The sequence below is a fragment of the Pezoporus flaviventris genome, unplaced genomic scaffold (assembly GCF_033815535.1).
Source record: "Pezoporus flaviventris isolate CSIRO_AGI_PZ_B2104156 unplaced genomic scaffold, CSIRO_AGI_Pfla_v1 ptg000253l, whole genome shotgun sequence".
Classification (NCBI taxonomy): Eukaryota; Metazoa; Chordata; class Aves; order Psittaciformes; family Psittacidae; genus Pezoporus; species Pezoporus flaviventris.
Window position 1 is genome coordinate 910,580 of NW_026892800.1, and position 21,853 is coordinate 932,432.

Consider the following 21,853-nt stretch of genomic DNA (forward strand, 5'->3'; position numbering starts at 1 on the left):
ACCCCTTACAGGGGGAAAATTAATCCAACAATGCCCTCTGATGGTGGAAACCATGTCTGGTGCACACAGTGCTGAGCCCCTGGGAACAGCAATATCCTCTTGGACTTCAGCTTGGGCACGGAGATGACAAAGATGGGGCCAAAGCAGAGGGGCTGTAGGAGGAACCATCTATTTTAGCCATAGGCACTGCCTGGCTCTTGCTCACCAGCGACACCAAGTTGGGGCTGAGGTCAGGTCTGAGGATGCCTGGGCTGGATTTGCACCCACATTTGCTTGCTGGGATCTGGCTGAGGGCAGGATCCATGTCTGGCTCCATGAGCAAGCTGGTCATGGACCTGGGAGAGCTCCTCTGTCACCCCTCGAGGGAGGCTGTGCTGGAGCAGGAGGTGGACCCCGCATTGACTCCTCTATAACGATGTACTCAATCAAGTTGATGGCTCTGTCTGTGAACAAACAGCATCTGACCCGAGCTGTCTCCGAGCTGTAAGTAACAACTCCTCCTTCTGCACACAAGCGAGCAGCAGCTAACACGTCCATTCCTCCTCCTCTTCCTCCTCCGGATAACACATCACCATGTCCTGCTCCCACCGTCTCACACCATGGGGAGGGGATGCTGGTGGCAGCACATGGCTGGATCATTGAATCGCTGGTGTGGGTAAAGAAATTGTGCTTGATGAAGAGGCATCATCATGACACAGTTTTGATGTTCCTATTTTTTCCTCCCTCCAGCCAGAATCATTTCCCAGCTCCAGAAGGAAACTTTTCCCCATCAAAGCCCCTCTTTCTTGTTGAATTGCTTTGGGTTTAGAGCTAGACAATCTTCTAACCAATCATTATGTGATTCATATGTGTTTTGTAAAGCTGGTCCTTTCTTTCCCAGCTCAAAACCCATATCCTCCACCCGTGGTTCAGAGGGATGCTATATGAGCCCATAGCATCCCTAGCAGCACTTTTCCCTCTACCTCCCCCATCCAAGCCAGCCCCACACCAAGCAGGACAGAGCGGTGTGGGTTTTCTTATTAGGACCCAAGTCCCTCAGATGGGCTTGTTTTATTGTCACAGCTAAGGACACATTGAGAGAGGACCATGCCATGGCAGGTCCATGCCAGTGCAGGATCCCCCAGAGCACAGCCAGGGATGGGGCAGGCCAGCAGAGGCCACGGCCAGGAGCATCACCATGCCCCATGCTACCGCAGAGCAGCTCCAGCATCCACCTGGGGTAAAGGAACAAGATCCGAGTCCTGTGAAGGCACCGCTGCCAAGAGACCAGTGGTCAAGGGTGAGATGGGAAACCACGTCCCAGCCATGGCTCTAATACAAGACAATCCCAGCCCAGATCTTCCCTTTAACTCTGCTTTTCCACCCCACAGCCCCACTCCATAGCTGCCCCCAGCCCCGGTACCCGTCCCCATGTGAATCCACCCCTTGGTGCCCCAGCTCCCTGAGCCCTGCCTGCCCTGCTGCCCATGCATCTCCCATGCACCCCAGTCTCCACATGCATCTTCATCCTCATGGCCACTTTTGCAGCCCTCCCTCCACCTTTCAAAGGAACAAGTTTCACCCAGGCTCTGCTGCATCCCACCCCACCAGCGCATCTACAGCAATGGGATGGAGCTGGAGGCTCCATTAACAGGTGACAAGGGCTAATTCAGGACACTCAATCCCACTCCATCCCCACTGAAGTGATTCACCCTCCCTCCATCCCATAGCCCCAACCCAGACCTACCTTGCTCTTCATCTTGCCCTCCGATCTGTCCTCACTGGGGCACTGCAGGAGAGCACAGGAGGTATAAACTCCATGAATTCCCTTCATTTCACTCCCCTTTTGACATCCAAAAGTGAGCCAGGGCACCACCAACCTACTCATGTGCACACCAACACGCACTTATGGACGCACGCTCCAAGCAGTCACACACAGCACTATCATTGCCTGCTCCTGGCCAGTTTGTCCCCAGGATCCCAGTCTGGGTGTCCCCAGCACAGTGCCAAGCTCATCCTCCTGGCCAACCTCACCCTGCTGCCTGCATGGCTGCTCTGACAGACTGCAGCCCTTCCTGCCTGGGAAGTAGGGCAGAGCGTGTCTTGGGGCAAGCACGTGCTGGGAAGCCACAGGAGGAGAAATAATAACAATAGCATGTGTTTAAGGACACACCACCACGTGAAGAGCATGTGAAGAGTGGAGGGCATGCATCCTCCTGCACGGTGAGCACACAAGAGAAGGCGTCTGCGGGGACCAAAGCAGGGCACCTCCATGCAAGGGCTGGGCTGGGAACACTGCTGAAGCAGGGAAATGTGAGCTGGAAAGTCTGGGCAGGATCCCGAGGCATAAATCAGAACAACCCAGGTGCCAAGAGCGGGGGGTTCAGCGCAGTCCCCGCATGCATGGCTTGCAAATGTCTTGGGACACAAGTGCTGATGGACGCAGTGAGGAGCAAGCGACTGTCCCAGCCTGGTCCTTTGGCTCTGCAGTTTCTGGTTTCTTCCCCAACTTTTGGCCATGCATGAGGGAAGGTGATTTCAAGATGCTTCAAGCCCATAAACCCAAGAAGCCCAAAGCTCCACCTCTACACGGCTTCCCAATGCTCTTAGGCTCCTCCATCACCAGGATCAGCACAAAACAGGGACAAACCACAGCAATGTGAAAGCCAGAAGAGGAAAAGGCAGGCAAGGAGAACTGCTCCTCCATCTCCTCAGCCAATCTTACTTTTCACATCCAGTTTGCAGTCTACTGAGGCTTCCCCCAGGGCGTTTACAGCTTTGCAGGTGTAGATGCCCCCATCGAAGGGGCTGGGCTTGCGGATCTCCAGGGAGCAGACGCCCTGCTCGATCATAGCTATGTATTTGGGGTCTTCCCGTATCTCCATCTGATTTTTCATCCAGATGATTTTGGGCTGAAAGCAGCAGAATTTGTTTCTTTAAAGCAGAGAGAGAAAAGAGAAATCTGGCCCCAAAATGCAGCCACCTCCCTTTGCCTCAGCCCTGCCTGAAGCTGGTGGCCATGGTGGGATTCATAGTCAGAAGTAGTTTGAAGAGCTAAATATCCCATTCTTGAGCCCTAAAAACTGCCCCACACTTCTTCCCCCAGTGCAGAAGGAAACAGGGCTTGGCTTGAATCAAGATCAGTCTCCCATCTCTACACAGAAACACCCCGCATTCGCCCTAGTTTGACTTAGAGGGCAGCTGCAGCCCCCTAACTTCATCCAACCCCAACCCAACATGACCAACTGTCTCCCAACACCTCCATCCAACCTTCAAAACCCCCATTGGTGGCTGCCCGAATGCAGAGGCGATGCTGCCCACGTTGGAACCACTGACCTGGGGGAAGCCCCGGACACAGCAGATGAGATGTGTGTTGTAGCCCCGGGTGGTGGTTCGGTCTGTCAGGGGCTGGGTGAACTTTGGAGGCTCCATCATGTCCCGTTGGGGGATCTTCTCTGACTGGTAAGCAGTTTCTAAGGAAGTAATTCATTCTAGGTTGAGGCAGAGCTCCGGGGCTGACCACATGGGGCATGGCCATGTGGTCCAAGGTACACCAAAATACTTCTGCTCCTTCACATAAGGGGTGGAACTGGGTGATCTTTAAGGTCCCTTCCAACCCAAACCATTCTATGACGCCACGATAAGCCAGAGAGCATCTAGCCTGACCTGGGTACCCAGACTTCAATTCAGACCAACTCTGTCTGTAAACTCCTTCTCATCCAACCATACCATGTTAGTGACCAAACCCCTGCAGGGGCCAGGGGAGATGCCAGCCTGCAAACCAACACCACGATGCATGCTATGTGCAGGGTGTCAGACCCAGGCCAGGCCCCGCTCTGCATCTCCTACTCCATCCTTCAGTGCATAGGAGATAGAGTGACAGAGACCCCACCTCACTGTGAGCTCTACCAGGGACCAGAATGGAAACGAATGGAGGGAGGGCAGGGCTTAGGGATGCTGGTTTGGACTCCTCAGCGGGACCACTGTAGAGGTCTCTTCCCCTGCTGGTCCTCAGGTGCAGGGCCAAATCCAGGGTTGTTCCTCACCCCTCCTGCTTCAATCTCACCTTAGGGATGTCCTCGATCCCTCCTACAAACCAACCATGGCACAAGCCTTCTCCAGAGCAGAAAGGAGGTATAGAAGGAGACACCCAGACTCACCCCTTCCACACTCACCCTGAGGCCCAGCCCAGCAGCATCACCACAACACCAGGAAGCCCCACCAACCCCAGGCAGGGACAGGACCCTTCTCGCCCCCCATCACCCCCAAGCCCGCAGGCAGAGCATTGTCCCTACTTGTCTTCTTGATGTCGGCCACGGCGGTGGCGACGGCCGCCTTCTCGCTCAGCCCGCAGGCGTTCTCGGCGAACACGCGGAAGCTGTAGGTGTTGCCGATGATGAGGTCGGAGATGGTGCAGCTCGTGCGGGTGCAGCGCTCCAGGGCCGTGAACCACTTCTGGGAGGGCGAAAGAAGAGGGGTGAGGAAAGGCAGGTGGGCCAAGGGGTGGAGAAGGCACTGGGGCAGGTGGGGGGTGTGCAGCCATCAGAGCATCCCGAGGGCAAGCACTCACCCCGCTCTTCTTGTCTGATTTCTGCACTATGTAGCCCTTGATCTCCGAGTTCCCGTTGTCCACCGGTGGGGCCCACTCCAGGGCCACGTTAAAGCCCCACACATCCACCAGCTTGAGGTTCTGGGGGGGCCCCGGCAGCTCTGCAAGCACAAACCGTCATAGGGTGGCATCCCAGTTTGCACCCCCCACATGCTGTGCCTTGAGCATCCCTTGCACATCACTTTTAATCTCTTCTCCCCCAGCTGCAGCAGAATGAGGAATGAGAAGCTGTAATGGGCATGAGATGGCAGAAATCCTGTATCCCCAACCAGAGGAGTTCACCTCCATGTCTACCTTCCAGTATCTCAATGGGGACTACAAGGATGCTGGAGAGGGGCATGATAGGACAAGGGGTGATGGGTTCAAACTGAAACAAGGGAAGTTCAGGTTGGATCTAAGGCAGAACCTCTTCCCTGTGAGGGTGCTGAGGCGCTGGCACAGGGTGCCCGGAGAAACTGTGGCTGCCCCATCCCTGGCAGTGTGCAAGGCCAGGTTGGACACAGGGGCTTGGAGCAAGCTGCTCTAGTGGAAGGGGTCCCTGCCCGTGGCAGGGGCTGGAGCTGGATGATCTTAAGGTCCTTTCCAACCCAACCCATTCTGAGTCTATGATCCTGTAGAAGATCCCACTGGAAGAAGGACCCCAAAATCCCTTCCCTTGTTGCTGGCCCTGTCCTATCCCTCCCAGAACAAGAACTATCCCTTAACCAAGGGGCAAAAACCGAGCCCCTGCAGGGTCCCATCCCCAGCCTCACCAATCACTCGGATGTCCAGGACGGCCTTGTCCTCCGCTCCGTTTATCCGCACGGTGAGCTCGTACTTGCCCGAGTCCCCGCGCTGCGCCTCGCGGATGTAGAAGATGGTGTCCTTCTCTGTGTTGCGTATGGCGATGCGGCTGGTGTCCAGGGGCTGCCCGCCCTTGGTCCAGATCACCTCGGGCTGTGGCTTTCCCTGGAGCAACCCGCACAGGCTGGTTAGGAGCCACTCGAACACAACGGGTCCTGCTGGGAAGGATGGGTGGGCAGAGCCACCCCGCTTTGTCCAGGCAGCAGTGGCCTGGGTTTGGCTTCTCCCAAGCAGCAGTCCCCAGGGAAGAAATCACAGCCAAGCCCTGCCAGCCCCACTGATGGAATCCATCAAAGGCTCCAGAGATGATGCTTGGAACGTGCTGGTCTCCCAGAGTCCTCACCGAGCAAGTCCAGCTTTACTTGCCCAGGGCATGGTAGGCAGAGCTGTGCTCCTGTTTCTCAGGCACTAAGCCCAAGTTCAACTCAATTCTACCCCAGGCAATTCAAGCCTAGCAGGAGGGGCTCTTGAATTCAGCAATCCATGCCTGAAGCATGGCCAGTGCAGGCTCCCAGCATGGCATGGACACAGCCCTCACCTCAGGGGCAGCTTTCTGCCTCCCTTCCCCCTGCTTGGCCATGTTTCAGCAGGAGAAAAACAGGAGCCAGGCAGGAACAGGACAGAAGTTCCCATCCCATCTCCTACCCTTGGCCAATAAGGCATGGGCACCAGGACAAGCCAGCCCACAGCTGGCCCCAGGCATGCCAATAGCATCTATCAAAGTCACTGCAGAAGCTAGCCTGCAGTGAAAAAGACTGGGGGATTACATCCCAACCTGTCCACCTACCTGGAAAGGGATCATCATGTTCACAGCATCCCCAACATGCCTGACGTAGGTCTCCCGCAGGTGACGGGGCATGCGGATCTTTGGGAGCTCTGCGGACAGCACAGTCATGTCGTGGGACCAAGGAAATCACAGCCTCCCACTGGCTGACCCACCCCACACATCCCCCTGCTTGGCCATCGAGAAATCCCACCCAGAAACACCCACCCCTCTTCCTCCTCATCACCTGGACAGTGCCTGCTTCCCTGCAGGGCCGTGCCAGCCTGCACCTCCGAATGACAACCATCCTTGAGATACCAGAGCACCAACCCAATGGACCATTGACCTCCTTCACTATAGCCAAGCCATGGAGACCCACATGGGCTTCACCACAAGAGCCCCAGCAGAGCCTACAGGCAGCAAGGCAGGGGACAGCACCTCCCAGCTAGGAGCTGTTTCTCCCCCAGCTCAGAAAGCATTTTCCAGAGGCTGAGAACCCAGCTTCCAGCAAGGACAGGGCTTTCCCAAGCCTCCACCTTCACTCAAGGCCATGGAGAGACCAAGGTGGTGCGTGGTTATCCACAGCAAAGCTGTGCGAGCCCCAGGCTTAAAGCGCAGGCTAACGTCCCCAAGGGAACATAACAAAGACAAGCAAAAAACCCACTGGAGAATGCTGATGGAGCGTGTGTCTCCTTCCCAGGGTGAAAATAGCAGCCGTGTAACCCTACCGGCTCAGCGCCACCGGGTGATCCGACGGAGAGGCATTGGCTTTACGTGAGCCCCTCATAAAAGAGCTGTGTGTCTGTGCCTGGATTAAACGTGCTGGAGCTCAGCTCTGGGGAGGGGGCACGGCCAGAATTAAACCAGGGCTGAGCAATGGCTCAACAGCTGTGGAGCGGCGGCGGTGGGCTGGGGAGATGCCCAGCGGTCCCAGATGGCCCCGCCGACAGCTGAGACGGTCCCTCCTCTGCTCGCGCTGCTTTCGCTGCATGGATCCGCGCACGGATGCTGCCACTTGGGCTCATCCATCTCAGCGGGGCCGAGAAACCCAACCTCGAGAGGAGGAATGTTAATTCATGGGTGTTTGCTCCGGCCGGCTTGGCTGGAGAGGGCTGCCCGAGGTGATGGGAAGGCACCATTGCTGCCCCAGCAACCTGAAGAACACGATGCTCACAATGAACCTTTGGCTGTCTCACTCTGCTTCCCAAACCCACTCATCCCACCTGGTTTGAAACTCTGCTGTCTGGAATCACTGCTGTTTAAACCCCCCCGCGATGCTATAAATGAACCAGGGAGAGGTGCAATGTGAAGACCAGAAGGTAACAGATGGGGCACAGAGGAAAAGATCCATGCACCCAACACACCAGGGTGGACACAGGGAGGCAGAGGGACATTGAGGGCTATTTTGGTCCTCAGCAAAGCCAGGCGGTGAGCACAGGCCTGCGTTGCAAGTGAAATGCAAGAGCAGAGCATGCTGCTTGTTGATGAGGAGTATGGGTGGGCAAAAAGCAAAGAGAGAAGAAAGGGCCCCACTAGCATGGAGCAAGAGCAAGTTGGGGGGGTCCTTTGGGTTTTACACCTCTCAGCTGGTGCATGTGGCTAGGACAAAGCTCAGGCAGCAAGAACCTATGGGTGCAGCACAGGACTAGAAGTGGGAACATGAGCTGTGTATTTGGCATCTCATGACAGTCCCCCGTGCCTCAGTTTCCCCAAGCTTCAAGGTATGGTGGGATGCCTGTGAGATGTGGAGCTGAACGCAGCAGCAGATACCAAGCACTAACCCAGGTTCACCTCCTTCTGCAGGCTGAGAGGACGGACCCTGCAGAACCCTTTCCAGATGCTGATAATCATCTCCAGGCCTTTTCCTAGGAAAAGCTGATGTTCCTGGAATAATTTGTTATTGCCATCCTCATTTTCAAGCAGCTGAAACCTCTTTGACTGGTAGGCAAACTTGTGCATTAATAATTCCTTGTAAGGGGAAAATAAGCCTGCGCTTGCTGTTTGAGAAGTGAAAACCAGCCTTGAACTCATGGCTCAGCACATGGGAAGCACCCCGGGAGGAATGCGAGTCTTGCCGAGCATGGGAGCAAGTCATTAGCGAGTTCAGCATGATTCAAGTTCCCATGCTCCAGACTACCAGCTCCTGACTTTCCTTCGCTAAACAAAGCTGCCCAATGGGTGTGTGATGGCACATTGGGGATGTAAACACGGCCAAGGAGAGATGGGCTTCCCATGGGAAGATGTGGCTCGGCTTTTTGTGCCCTTCGTCCCCCAAGCTTTTGCCATCTGCATGATCGATGTCTTGAGGTCAGGAAGCTTCTCCATCCCGCCCCAAGGGAACTGGACACAGCTATTGAGAAGAGCACCTTGGTCAAAGGTTGGGTTGCAACCTGCTGCAGGGATGGACCAAGTACTGGGTTCATCTCTGTGGCCCCCAACACAAGAGGATGTGGAGAGGAGGCCATGGAGATGCTGTGAGGGCTGGAGCAGCTCTGCTCTGGAGCCAGGCTGAGAGAGCTGGGCTGGGGCAGCCTGGAGAAGAGAAGGCTCCTGAAGGGGAGACCTGAGAGCAGCTCCAGTGCCTGAAGGGGCTGCAGGAAAGCTGGAGAGGGGCTTTGGACAAGGGCCTGCAGGGACAGGCCAAGGGGAATGGCTTTAACCTGCCCGAGGGGAGACTGAGATGAGCTCTTAGGCAGAAGCTCTTCCCTGTGAGGGTGCTGAGGCGCTGGCACAGGGTGCCCAGAGAAGCTGTGGCTGCCCCATCCCTGGCAGTGTTCAAGGCCAGGTTGGACACAGGGGCTTGGAGCAAGCTGCTCTAGGGGAAGGGGTCCCTGCCTGTGGCAGGGCTTGGAGCTGGAGGAGCTTTACGGTCCCTTTCTGTACTGCTGACAAAGCACACTGGAATTACACACGACAGGAGCTGTACTCACGGAGGATCTCTCTGATGAGCACTGGCTGCTCCAGAGTAGCTGGGACACTGGCACCGCAGGCGCTGACAGCCTTCACCCGTACATGGATCTTGTCACCGGAGCCGAGGTCCTGGACCGTGTACCGGGTGGAAAGAAAAGGCTCCTGGTTCACAGCTGTCCAGTCTGGACCTAGGATGAAGCCAGCAGAGCACTTCAGGCGTGCAATGACAGACAGACACACACCATGGAGAGCAGGATCGAGCCACAGGGGTGAAACCCAGAGGAGAAGAACCCGCTCCCTAAGGCTGAGGGATTTATCTTAGGGGGGATTTGGCCACCCCACCGTGCCGAGGAGCACAGGGTAGGGAATGCTGGCAGAAGCTCATCCTTCCAATGCACCAAACCTCTTAGGAGGCTTCTCAGGTAGAAAACAGATTGCCCCAGTCACAAGGACTGGGTGTCCCAGGCAGGCAACTAAAGCAACCCAGTGTGCCAGGCTGTGCTAAGCCACCATGGGCACCTTCGGACCAAAAGGGTTTCTTGTCAATGCCATCGGACCAGCCAAATCCCACCAGCTCCTCTTTCCCTTCACCCAAACCAGCCCTCACTCAAATCTCACCGTGTTTTAGTCAACCAGGGCATTGCACCAGCACTCCTGGAGCCCATGTGGTTACCATTGAATGATCAGAGCTCTCCTGTCACCAACCAAGCCCAAAGCAAGCGAGGAGAGCATCCAAAACTGAGACTTTTGGGTGGCTATCAGCCAGCATCCTCCAGGAATGGCTGCATCTCTCCTTGTCCCACACAAGGGCCTCCTCGTGCATCCCATCCAGCCTTGGTTACCTGCCCAGTCCCCAGCCCAGTGGTGAAGGCCTCCCATAGCTAAGCAAGCATGGATCGTGCCTGCCGCAGGCTGAACACCAAGGGTCACACATCAAGTTCCCCAAGGCTCATGGACCACTTTGGTCTCCCAGACCACTCCATCCTCATACAGCACCCAGCCCACCAGCCTCAGTATCCCCTTGCAGACCCCCCAGCCGCACAGATCATTCCCTCTCACCCCAAAGCCAGGCAGGGCTTCAAGAGAATGCCCAAATCCCAAGTCGAATCCACCTCTCTTATTCTACAAATGAGCAATGCAAGCAGAGAACCACCGATAACTGCTGCCACCCCCCAGCCCACCTCCATCCTCCTTCCAGACATCTCCAGCACCAGCCCACTGGGGCAGGGCTTGCTTGCTGATGCACACCAGCCCCTCTTACACTCCCCAGGATCCTTTTGTCCCTCATCCTCCCACCTTATTCCCATTCCTTTTGCACTTCCTTTTGGGTAAATGTAGGAGAAACCATCCCAACCCCAGGTCCCTGCAGAGCTGAAGTTATCAGAGACCATTCTCAGTGGGTGCGCTGGTCTCTCCTCCACCCTCTAGCTGGGGATAGCAGTGACGTTAAACCCAGTCCAGCCCCCTGCTAAAGACACCAACACCAGTGGGAATCCCATCTCCTCCATGGGGAAGAAAACCAAAAGACCATTAAAAATGAACCCATTTGGGCAGAGAAAGGGAAGGGGTGAGCAGGGAGACGCTGCCGGGTGCTGCCCAGCTCCGTCCCGTGCCTCCGCGCTAACACAGCAGCAAAACCCAAGCCTACTTCCATCTTTGCAGATCTCCACCACGTATCCATCCAGGTGCGACCGGCCCGTCTGCTCCGGGGCTTTCCAGGTCAGCGTTATGGAGTTTTCACTCACTTCTTCCACAGCCAAGGCCAAGGGGGAGCTGGGGGGAGCTGGAATAAACCCACAGTGGTGAGAACGGGATCGCAAGTACCAGGGTTGGTGGAGGGCGACCACCCAAGTCCATGCTGGTTTCCTAACCCCCATCCTCGTAACCCCCAGCCCTACCCCACTGCAAAAACAACCTTGATGACTTCACCCTCCATCCCTTCCCTCCAGCAGCCCCACACATCCCCTCCAAGCCCTGCATCCCTCCCACCCCAGCTCCAGTGCCCGGTCCCATCCTCACCTCCCTTTGATTCCTCAGGTTCAGGGGCTTGGGGTTCAGCTGCAGCACTCGGGGAGCCTTCTTCAGGGGCTGGAGCTGCTTCTGCTGTGGGGACAGGAGCAGGCTCATGGGCAGGGGCTGCAGGCTGCTCTGCAGCGGGGGGATGCTCAGCGGCTGAGGGGTCTTCAGAGGCTGGGGCTGGTTCTTGCTTTGGGGCTGGGGCTGGTTCTTGCTTTGGGGCTGGGGCTGGTTCTTGCTTTGGGGCTGGGACTGGTTCTTGCTTTGGGGCTGGGGCTGGTTCTTGCTTTGGGGCTGGGGCTGTGTCCTTCTTCGTGGCTGGAGGTGCAGTTTTCCCGGTCATTGCTGCAAAGCCTGGGGGCTGGAGAAGGGGATGTTTGGGGGTCTCTGCGCCGGGATCTCCGCTCTCTTTTGGGGTCCCTGCTCCAGACCAAGTCTCTCTTCCTTATGTGGGATCTCAGCACCGAAGCCGGGGTCTCTGCTCTGGAATGAAGCTCTCTGCTCCGGGCTGGCTGAGCTGGGAGGGGGGAACCAGGTCACTGAGCCAGAACTGGGGGATTTTTATAGGCTTTGGCTGGCACTTGTCACCTCCCTGCAAACCAATCTGCCTGCGCAGGCGGGGACGCCAGGAATAGCCACCCGGGACCTGCACATTCAGCAGCACACCACTACCCCCTCCTATGGGGCTGCAGCACATGGTCCTGCCCCCCTCCTGCCATTCCCAACCCCCCCGGGCTCGCACGGGACCGAACAGAGCCAGGTCACCTTTCCTTAGGGACATGGCTCCTGTCCCCAAGCACCAACACCTCTCTAGCTAAGGGCTTCCCACCTCCCCCATTGTCCCCCTTAGTCCTCCCCCCGCTGCCCCATTGACTCTGCACCCCACTTGCCTTCCCCCCACCCCAATCCTCCCTGTTAATCCTGCATTGAGCCCCACAGTTTTCCTCCCCTGGTTGTTTCGGATACAGCGTTTGGCAGCAGGATGAAGCCGGGACACCGAGATGCTATCAGTGTCTTTGGGGGGGGTATGTTGCCTCCAAAACAATACAATAACCCAGATGTTCCTCGATTACTTCCACTGGTAAGCAGGAACATGACTAATAACGGCTCCTCCTTCCCCAAAATGCCTTAGGGATGCCTGAGAGATGAGCTCCCTGAAGGAGGAGATGCTAACATGGGGCTCTGGCTGGTTTTGCTGCCTGGGGGTCACAGATGGGTACCGGCAGTCCCTCCTGCTCCCCAGCACAGCTTGGAGGGGTCGGAGTTCTAGTCATGAACCAGAGCATTTTGTGGCACAGAGAAGCCAGCCCCGCTGCCCAGCACAGTGATGCAGGGCTGGGGACACCGTCCGTCTGTCCCCATCCAGCTGCCTTCGGCTCCCTGGTGGCGCTGGCACCAAAGAGAATGGCTGGATAAGCTCCAACCATCCCATCTTGGATGATCGTGGCACCTCCTTGACCCCTCAGCATCCGCACGGCCCACGTCTGACTGACTTTTTCCATTCAGCTCACAGGAGGCCATGTCCAGGCTCCCACAGCCATCGACTGCGCTCATCAGTTTTCCATGTGTCTTTCTTTCCCAAAGGCCATCAGAATGCCTCCTCCAACCAAAAACACTTCACAAAAAAAGCAGGTTTCTTTTGAGTTGGGGTGAAGAAAAGCAATTGAAAGAGCTCTTAGAAACAAATATACACAAATCAACACCTAAACTCCAGACCATAAGGAAATGAGCGCTCGGATCCCTCTCTGATTTGAGAGTGTGGGGTTGAAACATAAAAGGGAAAGAGCTCCAATGTAATTCTTTGGCTCAAAGTTCTTGATCTGAACAGAACCTGAGTTTTCCAACCTGCTCGGTGACGTTTAGGTGCCGTTCCCTCTGTTGACTCACAAGATGACTCAGAGGTTAAGGGCAAGTGAATCAACAGGGTTTATCATCCGCACTTATCTGGGCCACGTTACTGTGCTGTGGAGGCATCTCGTTTATTCACACCTTGCCAGCCAGAACGTTGGATGTCGAGCAAACTCGAGCATGGAAACGCTATGAGCCTGCTGGAGATGACAAAGGCATGGGGCAGGCTGCCCCACGGCCAAAGGCAAAGGGTTTCCCTGAGGGCACACACTCGGGAGCCGAAGGTTGCGTTAGCACTGCGATGGCTTCGTTTGTGGCTGCACGATGGGGAGGGAGAAACTGAGCCATTGCACTGTGGAGGATGGGAGTGGGGTTCTCGGCCCCCCACTTTGGGGTGAGGGAGGTGAAATGAGGCTGGCATCAGAAACACAACGAGATGCTCGCCAGTGTGATTCCTCCGCCTTGGCCTGAAGCAAAGAGCGCTGCTCCTGCAGGCAACTGGGAAGGTTGAACATTGCAGTGTTGGTGAGAATAATATCGATGCAGTTTTGCCTGAAACTCCAAAGATTGCAGGATTTAGCTGAAATACAGCATATTCATTGTGGTCCAGTGAGAAAAGATCTCTACAGAAGCTGGTTCTTCCTATAAATCGGTTGTGACCCTCAATTCCAGTTGACTACAGCATTGAAAAGTTGCTTGATTTCTCTCTCAGGTAACATTCAGGTCTAAAGAACGACAGCATCTTTTCTTCCTTAAAGGATCAGGTCCTCCTCATGCCACTGTTATTCAAGGCCCCCCCAAAGATGCATCATGGTCATCTTCCAGCTGGATTTACTGACAGGACCCCATTGCAAAGAGATAAATCTGCTGTACCCCAAAAGGATCAGGCCTACCCACTCACCCAGCATTGCCATAAAGGGAATCACAGCACCAGAGACCTGCTGGGTGGGATGAAGGAAAACCTCAGCAACGCCTTTCCCCCTTATGACAGCAGATGTGTGTCCACGTGGGAAGGCAAAAGATGTGGGGCAGATCCTAGAGGTTTCCAGAGATGAGGCTCCAGAGTTAAACCATTCAAAGCCGGAGAGACCAGGGACCATCCACACCTCCCTATGGCCACATCCAGCCCTGCGAGTCCATGGCAGACACCACAAATGGCCAGGAAAATGCCCAAACCCCCTGGATTTCAGCAGAAAGAAGGCTCCCAAACCCCTTTGGGGGCTCCCAGCCAAAGCGGTCCCCATGGCATTGTTACACATTCCCTTTAGGGACTGTAGCAAGAGGAGAAGGGGGAATGGGTTCAAGCTTAAACAGGGGCAGTTCAGGTTGGACCTAAGGCAGAAGCTCTTCCCTGTGAGGGTGCTGAGGCGCTGGCACAGGGTGCCCAGAGAAGCTGTGGCTGCCCCATCCCTGGCAGTGTTCAAGGCCAGGTTGGACACAGGGGTTTGGAACTTGAGTTGGAGCTGGATGATCTTGGGGTCCTTTCCAACCCAGCCCCTTCAATGACCCCATGATATTGCTGCTGGTCACTGGTGAAGCTGGAGCCGGTTCCTGTGTGGGGCCAGCCCCTCCTTTCAGCTGCTCCCCCCTGCTCCTGCCCTTGCCTGTCCCCCGGCCAGGGGGGATAGGTCAAGATGGGAAGGGAAGATGCAAGCAGGGGAGGTGGGACGGGAAGCACACGTCAGGGCTCCAGCAGTGCTCCCTGTGTCACCGCGGTATTCCCAGCGTGCTGAGTCAAGGCCGGGGCCGGCAGCAGCTGGGCTGGGACGTCAGAAGCTTTCCACTTGGTGCAGGGCACGCAAGCGGATGCTTACTTCACCCCAAAGCAATGGCTCCAGGCAGGGGCTGCTGGGGCCGAGCTGGGGCTCGACCCCTCTCCCACCTTGGCGCAGGGGTGTTAAGCAGTTATTGCTTTGGAATGTCCTTGTCTGGCCTAGGAAACACAGGCAGGCAATGAAAAGACATCAGTGAGAAGACAGCAGCAGCGGCTCCGAGGTCCTGATGGGCATCCTGTTGGGTGCCAGAAAGGGGATCTTCATCAGGGACCGTAGTGATGGGATGAGGGGTGATGGGTTCAAACTGAAACAGGGGAAGTTCAGGTGGGATCTAAGGCAGAAGCTCTTCCCTGTGAGGGTGCTGAGGCGCTGGCACAGGGTGCCCAGAGAAGCTGTGGCTGCCCCATCCCTGGCAGTGTTCAAGGCCAGGTTGGACACAGGGGCTTGGAGCAAGCTGCTCTATGGAAGAGGTCCCTGCCCGTGGCAGGGGTTGGAGCTGGAGGAGCTTTAAGGTCCTCTCCAACCCAAACCATTCCATGATTCCATCCCTTACCATGCACAGAAGTCAGGTTCACAGTGCCCAGCCACTCCAGTTATCCCTGCCGTGTGGCTGCACACCAGCTCACCCCACCAGCACTCAGCATCACCATAGCTTGATTCATCGAGTCACAAATAACCTTTTCTTCACCAAAAGGGTTGCCCAGCCCTGGAACCGGCTGCCCAGGGATGTGATGGAGTCACCATCCCCAAGGGCATTTAGAATCATAGAACAGTTAGGGTTGGAAAGGACCTTAAGATCATCCAGTTCCAACCCCTCTGCCATGGGCAGGGACACCTCACACTAAACCATGGCACCCAAGGCTCTGTGCAGACACGTAAATGCGGTGTTTAAGGGCATGGTTTAGTGGTGGATTTGGCAGCACCAGGTTTGTGGTTGGACTCAGCATTTTAAGGGTCTTTTCTAATCAAAATGATTCTATGACCAGTCAGGGTGAGCAATAGGGTCACCCACCGCCAGGTCCCCCGGCGTCAGCTCCGTGGAGCAGCACCATGGGTGCCTCAACCTCCCGCCTACCTGCTGGGATGAGGAGCTGCAGGGTGAGGGTAGGACACATGGATCCAAACACCCAGAACCAGCTGCCTCTTTGGGGTGCTGTTCTGGAGCTGTGATGGGACAATTCACCTCCAGGCTGGAAGGGAAGCAGAGGAACTATTGAGATGCCCCAGGTTTGCCCAGTGCCTCACTGGGAGCTGAGCCGGGGAAGTCAGTGCCCTGGAAACCCATCATGGAGTGGCACCACCCCCTGCTCCCAGCCAAAAAGGTCCCTCCATGGGGCCATCACACACCGTGGCCATGGCACAACATGGAGCAGCACCCTTGGAACCAGGCTCTGAGCAGGGCAGGAGCGGTGACCTCCAGCGCCGGCCAGGATGGGACGCGATGGGCCAGCAGCTCTCACACACCTTAGCACTGCATCAGCCCCCTTCCTGTGTCCCCAGTGCCCAGCAGCGATGCCAAGACCCGGGCATTGCTCTGCCTCCCATTTGCAGGGCCTTACCTAGGAGAGTAAGCACAGAGCCCTCACCAGCCCCGATGTCCTCAGCTCGACCGGAGTCACCTCAACCAAGGGTTGGGGTCAGCAGCTGGGGGATGCCAATAAGGCTCTGACAATGCCTGGTCCTGCTCTGCAGCGAGGAAAGGCTGAAGCAGCAGCTTGGGGTTTCCCTCCTGCTCCAAAAGCTCAGAAAGCCCCAGGGTCACAAGCCACGTTTGGCCATCCCATGCAGGACATGGTACCCAGGGGATGCAGCCAACGCCTGAACACTGGGGAGCTGGGAGGCTCTGCGAGAGAAGGGAGAGGAAACAGCACAGCCCCAGGGTCCAGCAGCACCAGCACTGGATTTCTTCAGCATCTGCTATCAGCAGGGAGCCCGGGTGGTTGCTTCCCACTGCACAGGGGCAACCATCACCCCTCAGAGCCTCACCATGCACACGGGCCCAGGCAGTGCCAGCTGGTCCCCAGGAGGGGGTCTAGCCCTGATAGGAGGACTCCAAGGCACTGAAACCCCCGTCAGGGTTCACGGTGCTGGTGGCCAGTTACATCCCCAGGCACACCCTCCTGGTGCCACTTGACTTCAGCATCCCTTTACCTCCGTCAGGGACTGAAGGACCATTAAATGTCCTCAAAACCATTGCTCTGCTCCTCTCCAGTCCCTCCTGCAGGACCAACATTGATGCTGGTACCTCCAATTCCCCTCCCAGCTCCTCCTTTATCTTCTCACATCCACACCCTCCCTCCTTTGCCTCCAATGCTTTCACCTGGCTCCTCCTCTCCCTCTGCTCTCCCCATCCCCTCTTCCTATCTGCATCCTCCTCCCCACCTCCTGTGGATTCCCAGCCGGACACTGCCGTGCTCCACCGCCACCACAGCCTCCGGGCCTCAAAGCATCCAAGCAGACCGGGACCAGACCCCTCCAGCCTCTGGGACCAGCTGTGCTTGGGACGGGGCACCCGATATCCCAAGGACATTCCCAGGCCGTGGTGGCGGCTGGCACCCTGCACCCTGCCGTGCCTGAGGGCTTTGAGGAGGGCTGGTCCTTTCCAGGATGCTCCGAAGCAGACGGGATCTGCTTCCTTGATGGGACCCCGTATCCCGGACCCATCCCACGTCCCTTTCTAACGCCTTTGTTTGGGAGCCTCCCTACTGTGTCCCTGAGAGATTTGGCTGGATTGGAGGGGCTATGAGAGAGGCTGCGCGACCCTCAGATCCCAGTGAGTCCCTGCAGGTGCCAGGGAACTGGGAATTCGAAGCAGTTCGGGGTTGCACCCTTTCTCTACTGCCACCAGGGAGCATCATGGGGACATTCCATCAGCCTGCGCCTGGGTCCGGCTGAAACCCTCCAGATCCGGCGCCAAGCTTTGGGAGGATGCTGTCCCCTCCGCGACTGGTCCTTAGGTCCCTGGTGTACCCAGAGCCAGATGTGGCCCAGATGTGCTTAAGGATGCCTGCTGCTGTGGTCAGGGCACCTGCCCTGCGCCACCTCTACTGTGCCCACTCAGCGCAGTGACAGCCCTGTGTCTTCCCTGGAGGAAGCATCACTCCAAAGCACTTCCAGAGCAGCTGAACCAGCACATGGGCTTCGGAGAACAAATGGGGTTTGATCTCTTGACCAAATGACAGGCAAGGAAACCAGTGTGGAAGAGGATGCTCCATCCTCATCCTCCTGGTCCAGGTGGATCAGTCTCTTCTCCCAAGGAACAAGGGATGGGACAAGAGGAAACGGCCTCAAGCTGCCCCAGGGCAGGTTTAGATGGAGCTGAGGAACAATTCCTGCCCCAGAGGGTGCTCAGGCATTGGAACAGGCTGCCCAGGGCAGGGCTGCAGTCACCGTCCCTGCAGTGCTCACACCCCCTCAGTGCCATGGGTCAGTGGTGGCCTTGGCAGCGCTGGTATAGAGGTTGGACCGGATGAGCTGAAAGCGCTTTTCCAGCCTGGCTGATTCCATGATCCTAAGGCAGGAGGGACACTCCAGCAGGGAATGCCGCCCCGTCCAGCCTGCCTTGACCAAGGGCCAGCAATGGCCAGAGCAGAGGCTGGTGGTGGTTTTTGCATGTGATGGGCTCCTCCCCACCTCCTTGGGGTGAGGAGGTGGCAGGATCTGGGGACAAGGGTGGCAGACAGGGCAGGGGGGGATCCCAAGTGACCCTTAGGAGACAGGAGCACTTCCCTTTCAAACAGCAAGCTGGATCGAGGGACCTGCTCCATGGTGCAGAGGGAGCTCACCCGCCCCACAGGCTGGAGATGCTCCGGGATCCCACTGGGAGACGGTGGCCAGAAGCATCCTTCCTACCCGACACCTGTAAAGCCCTTGGGGATCTCAGGGGCTGCTGGAGCACTGCAGGAATGCCCTGGGACGTGCGGGGCACCCAGCCCTGGCTGCCACCGAAGGCGAGAAGCTGCTTGAATTTAACACCCCCGCCGAGGTGGCCACGGCCAGGCCGGGCACCAGCACCCGGTGTTTGCTGTCCCTGGCAGGGTGACCTGAGGCTCTCGTCTCCCTGCAAGCCAGGCCAGGACCCGCATCCCACCCCATTGCCTGCAGGAGGGGGCACCCCATCAGTGCTCCCTTCCTGCTGCTCGTGGCCCGTGGTCGCCTTTCCCTTGCAGCACATAGGAGCAGATGAAGTCCTCCTGGGGTCATGATGTCCTTCTGCAAGCAGGAGGGACGGGGACGGAGGGAGCAGCCAGGCAGTGGTTATCTGATCCCGGCAGCTCCGGTGTAAACTTAGCTTGGCCTTTCGGAAAGTACTTGCTGTGGCAAAACATGCAATAAATCATTGTTCTGAGTGCCAACAATGCCTGGAGATTAGCAAATCCTACCGAGCTCAGAGCCTGGGGGGGGGGCATGGTTCGCAGTGTAACTTCTGGGGGGGCTTTTGCCACCCTGGTACCCCCACACACACACACACATCTCCGGGGCACTGCACTGAGCTCTAAATGCTTCTTGCTCTTTGGAGGAGATGAGGCAAGCTCTGGGGTCATCACTGTGGGCATGGGACCCCCACACTCACGTGGGTGCCCACCCCATGCTCCAGAGTTCCCTGCCCTCTCCAGGTTGGAAAATCCCCACTTTCCTCCTAGCTTTAGCTCCCCATTGGCTGCCTCAGCCCTTTCCATCCTCACCCAGTGCTCCCCAGGGACAAGCCACCGTCACCCCCAGCACCGTCACCCCGGTGTCCCCAGTACCGCTGGCACTGGCACTTCCCTGAACCAGGATGCTTTCAGATTGGCCAGGACTTTGCCAAAGCCCCCCAGGAGGTTGGACCCTGGTGCCTCCGCACGTGCCATGAGTTTTCCAAGCTCAGCTGAGGGTTAATTCTGCACCAGGGCCAACATGGAGGGAGAAGCCCTTAGAACTGAGCAGGAAAAGGGGCCCAAACCCAGGCACATCCTGATGGAAAACCAGCCATAGCCTTTGCATGCTGCAGGAGATTGACCCCTGCAACACGCCCCCAGGGCTGGAATGGCCCCGAGCTGGCATTTGAACCCAGGACAAGTCACTGCTCAGAGCAGGAGGGACTGGGGAAGATCCCATCCTACACCTGAGGCTGGGCTCTGCCCCTCGACCCTTTCTATCTATGGATTCCTGCTTGCAAACAGCGATGCCAGCCTGGCCTGAGCCTGTAAACTGAGATGTCTTTGCACCTCCTGACCATTAAACAGCCTCAGAAAGGAGCAGTTTCTCTGCACTGGATGTGCAAGGGGGCCGCAGCTCCGCACCAACCCTCCCTGCCCACCCAGCACTGCCCGAGCCCCTCTGGGAACACCACCTCCAAGAAACCCTAAAGGTGAATGAAAGACTTGGGATTCAAACCATTGGGTGCAAGGAGAAGTGGCCGCATGAGCTGTGTTTTCTAATCCCCAGGCGTTGTGCAGCCCCCATGCAAGAAATGGTCCCTAAAGCTTTCTCTGAGGCAGAAATGCCCTCTCTTGGAGGTCTGTGGCTTTGACTCGGGGCTCTCTGCACCCCAGCAACTGCAGCACGAGGGGCTCTGGGCAATGGGGATGCGCCGTGCTAAGAAGCCATGATATCGGTGTCCCATAAGGGCTGACATCTCTCCTCCTTGCCCAGGCTGACACCAGAGAGTCCCAGCTGGCTCTCAGTCCCCCCCCCCCCTACCCTGACAGGTCCCCTACACCCACAAAGCATCCTGAGGAAGAGGAACAGGCAGAGGCCACCCCGTTTAGGGGAGCTGGGGGTGATGAGCAAGCACCGAACAGGGCAGTGAGTGAAGCATCAGCGGCAGGGAGCGTGCAAACACGAATGAACTGAACCTGCACGTCCTCAGCCCATGACCCAACCTCCCAGGAGCCAGATAACCAGAGAGAAAGGTCCCCCTGGAGCAAGGTCCCCTCTCCCACAAGGGCTCCTGGAGATGGTTCTTTGCTCTAATGCTGCCATCCAGTGGGAGAAACTCCCCGGCTGGGAAAGGCTGGAAACAAGAACATCGGGGTCCCCAGCGCAGGGCTGGGGGGGGGGACACCCATCACCAGCCTCGGGACCTCCCTGCCAGGGATGCTGCAGCCACACCTGAGCTTCCATCTCCAAGTCCCAGTCCCAGCTTGGCTGTGATGGGCGTAATAAAACCCGCTCGCACGCCATGTGCTTGAGCTCCTCCAGCATCCTGATGCCCTTCCCAAAACACAGCACTCAGCGAGGGGATGAGGAAGGGGTGAGGATGCACCGGGATGAGGCAAGGGTCAGCAAGCTGAGCCTCAAGAGGAGGAGGAGGCTGAGGAGCTGCAGCGCGAGCAGTGAGGTCGCTCCCGTCCCATGGGATGCTTACAACGGCGTTCCCCGACCGCGGGGCGTTTGGAGGCTGAACGGATTCCAGCCGGATCCCAGCGGGTTTTCATCGGCTCCGGGGCTGAAAATCCAACACAAAACTCCCCGGGGCTGGTTTAGGGAAGTGAAACAACTTTGGCATTGGGGACGGCGCAGCGCAGGGGCAGCGGGGATCCCACAATGCGCCCGTTTGTTGTCCCGGTGGGCGGCAGCCTTCCCGCAGAAAGGAGCTTTCAGTGGGGATGTTCAAGAGCGCAACCTCAAGGTTTGCTGGACCGGGGCCATGGGCACAAAGGGGGCAGTGTTCCCTCGGGAGCGGGGGGGCTTCGGAGCTGGGAACACGGCGCACAAAAGCCGCCGGAGCGGAGTCAAGGCATTATCGAGGCGGGATCACAGGCAGGGACTTGCCTTAAAGAGAGAAGGCAGAAAAGATCTGTGTGTACGGGGAACAAACTCAAGGAATGCGGGGATTTCTCTGCGCTGAGGGCAGCAGCCGCGTTCCCGAAGTGGCTCCGGTTTCCAGGAAAGACGGGATTTTCCTCCAAAATCCAGAGGGAAAACCCCCAACTTTTGATCTCCCCTTTGTGCCAAGAGGAAATTTCTGCCGCGAGCAAGCCCTCAGCGCAAACAAAGCCGCTGCCCACTCCTGCGGGAAGCACGAGTGCTCCTCCACCCATTCAGGATCAGCCAGAACCTATCCCGGACCAGCAGCTCCCTGATAACCCCAAAGAGGCTGCAGCATCCTGGCCGGGATAGGTTTCG

At 57.2% G+C, this 21,853-nt stretch overlaps 2 protein-coding genes across 2 annotated transcripts in view; one reads left to right on the forward strand and one right to left on the reverse strand.

Annotated features, from left to right (window-relative positions):
* Nucleotides 1-1,008: 1,008 nt before the first annotated feature.
* Nucleotides 1,009-11,671, reverse strand: MYBPH (myosin binding protein H). The gene is made up of 11 exons (XM_061442783.1): nt 11,124-11,671; nt 10,753-10,887; nt 9,125-9,292; nt 6,219-6,307; nt 5,341-5,536; nt 4,550-4,689; nt 4,275-4,434; nt 3,316-3,452; nt 2,705-2,891; nt 1,727-1,768; nt 1,009-1,255 (listed from the first exon to the last, which is right to left on the reverse strand). Exons 1-10 carry the CDS (start codon nt 11,461-11,463, stop codon nt 1,758-1,760), a joined length of 1,563 nt encoding a protein of 520 aa, XP_061298767.1. The 5' UTR covers nt 11,464-11,671; the 3' UTR covers nt 1,009-1,255; nt 1,727-1,757.
* Nucleotides 11,672-21,259: 9,588 nt separating this feature from the next.
* Nucleotides 21,260-21,853, forward strand: part of TMEM167B (transmembrane protein 167B) — a 154,832-nt gene continuing 154,238 nt past the window's right edge. Inside the window, exon 1 of the mRNA XM_061442851.1 lies at nt 21,260-21,263. The gene's annotated coding sequence lies outside the window, so the exon portion shown is untranslated. The remainder of the gene's footprint in view (nt 21,264-21,853) is intronic.

What these genes read in the sequence shown, in the direction of transcription:
- MYBPH (XM_061442783.1), bottom strand. Translation starts at nt 11,463, where the DNA reads ATGACCGGGAAAACTGCACCTCCAGCCACGAAGAAGGACACAGCCCCA. An exon ending in ACCTGAGGAATCAAAGGGAG is followed by an intron (nt 10,888 to 11,123) that starts GTGAGGATGGGA and finishes GGTTTATTCCAG; the next exon opens with CTCCCCCCAGCTCCCCCTTG. An exon ending in GTGTCCGGGGCTTCCCCCAG is followed by an intron (nt 2,892 to 3,315) that starts GTCAGTGGTTCC and finishes TGCTGCTTTCAG; the next exon opens with CCCAAAATCATCTGGATGAA.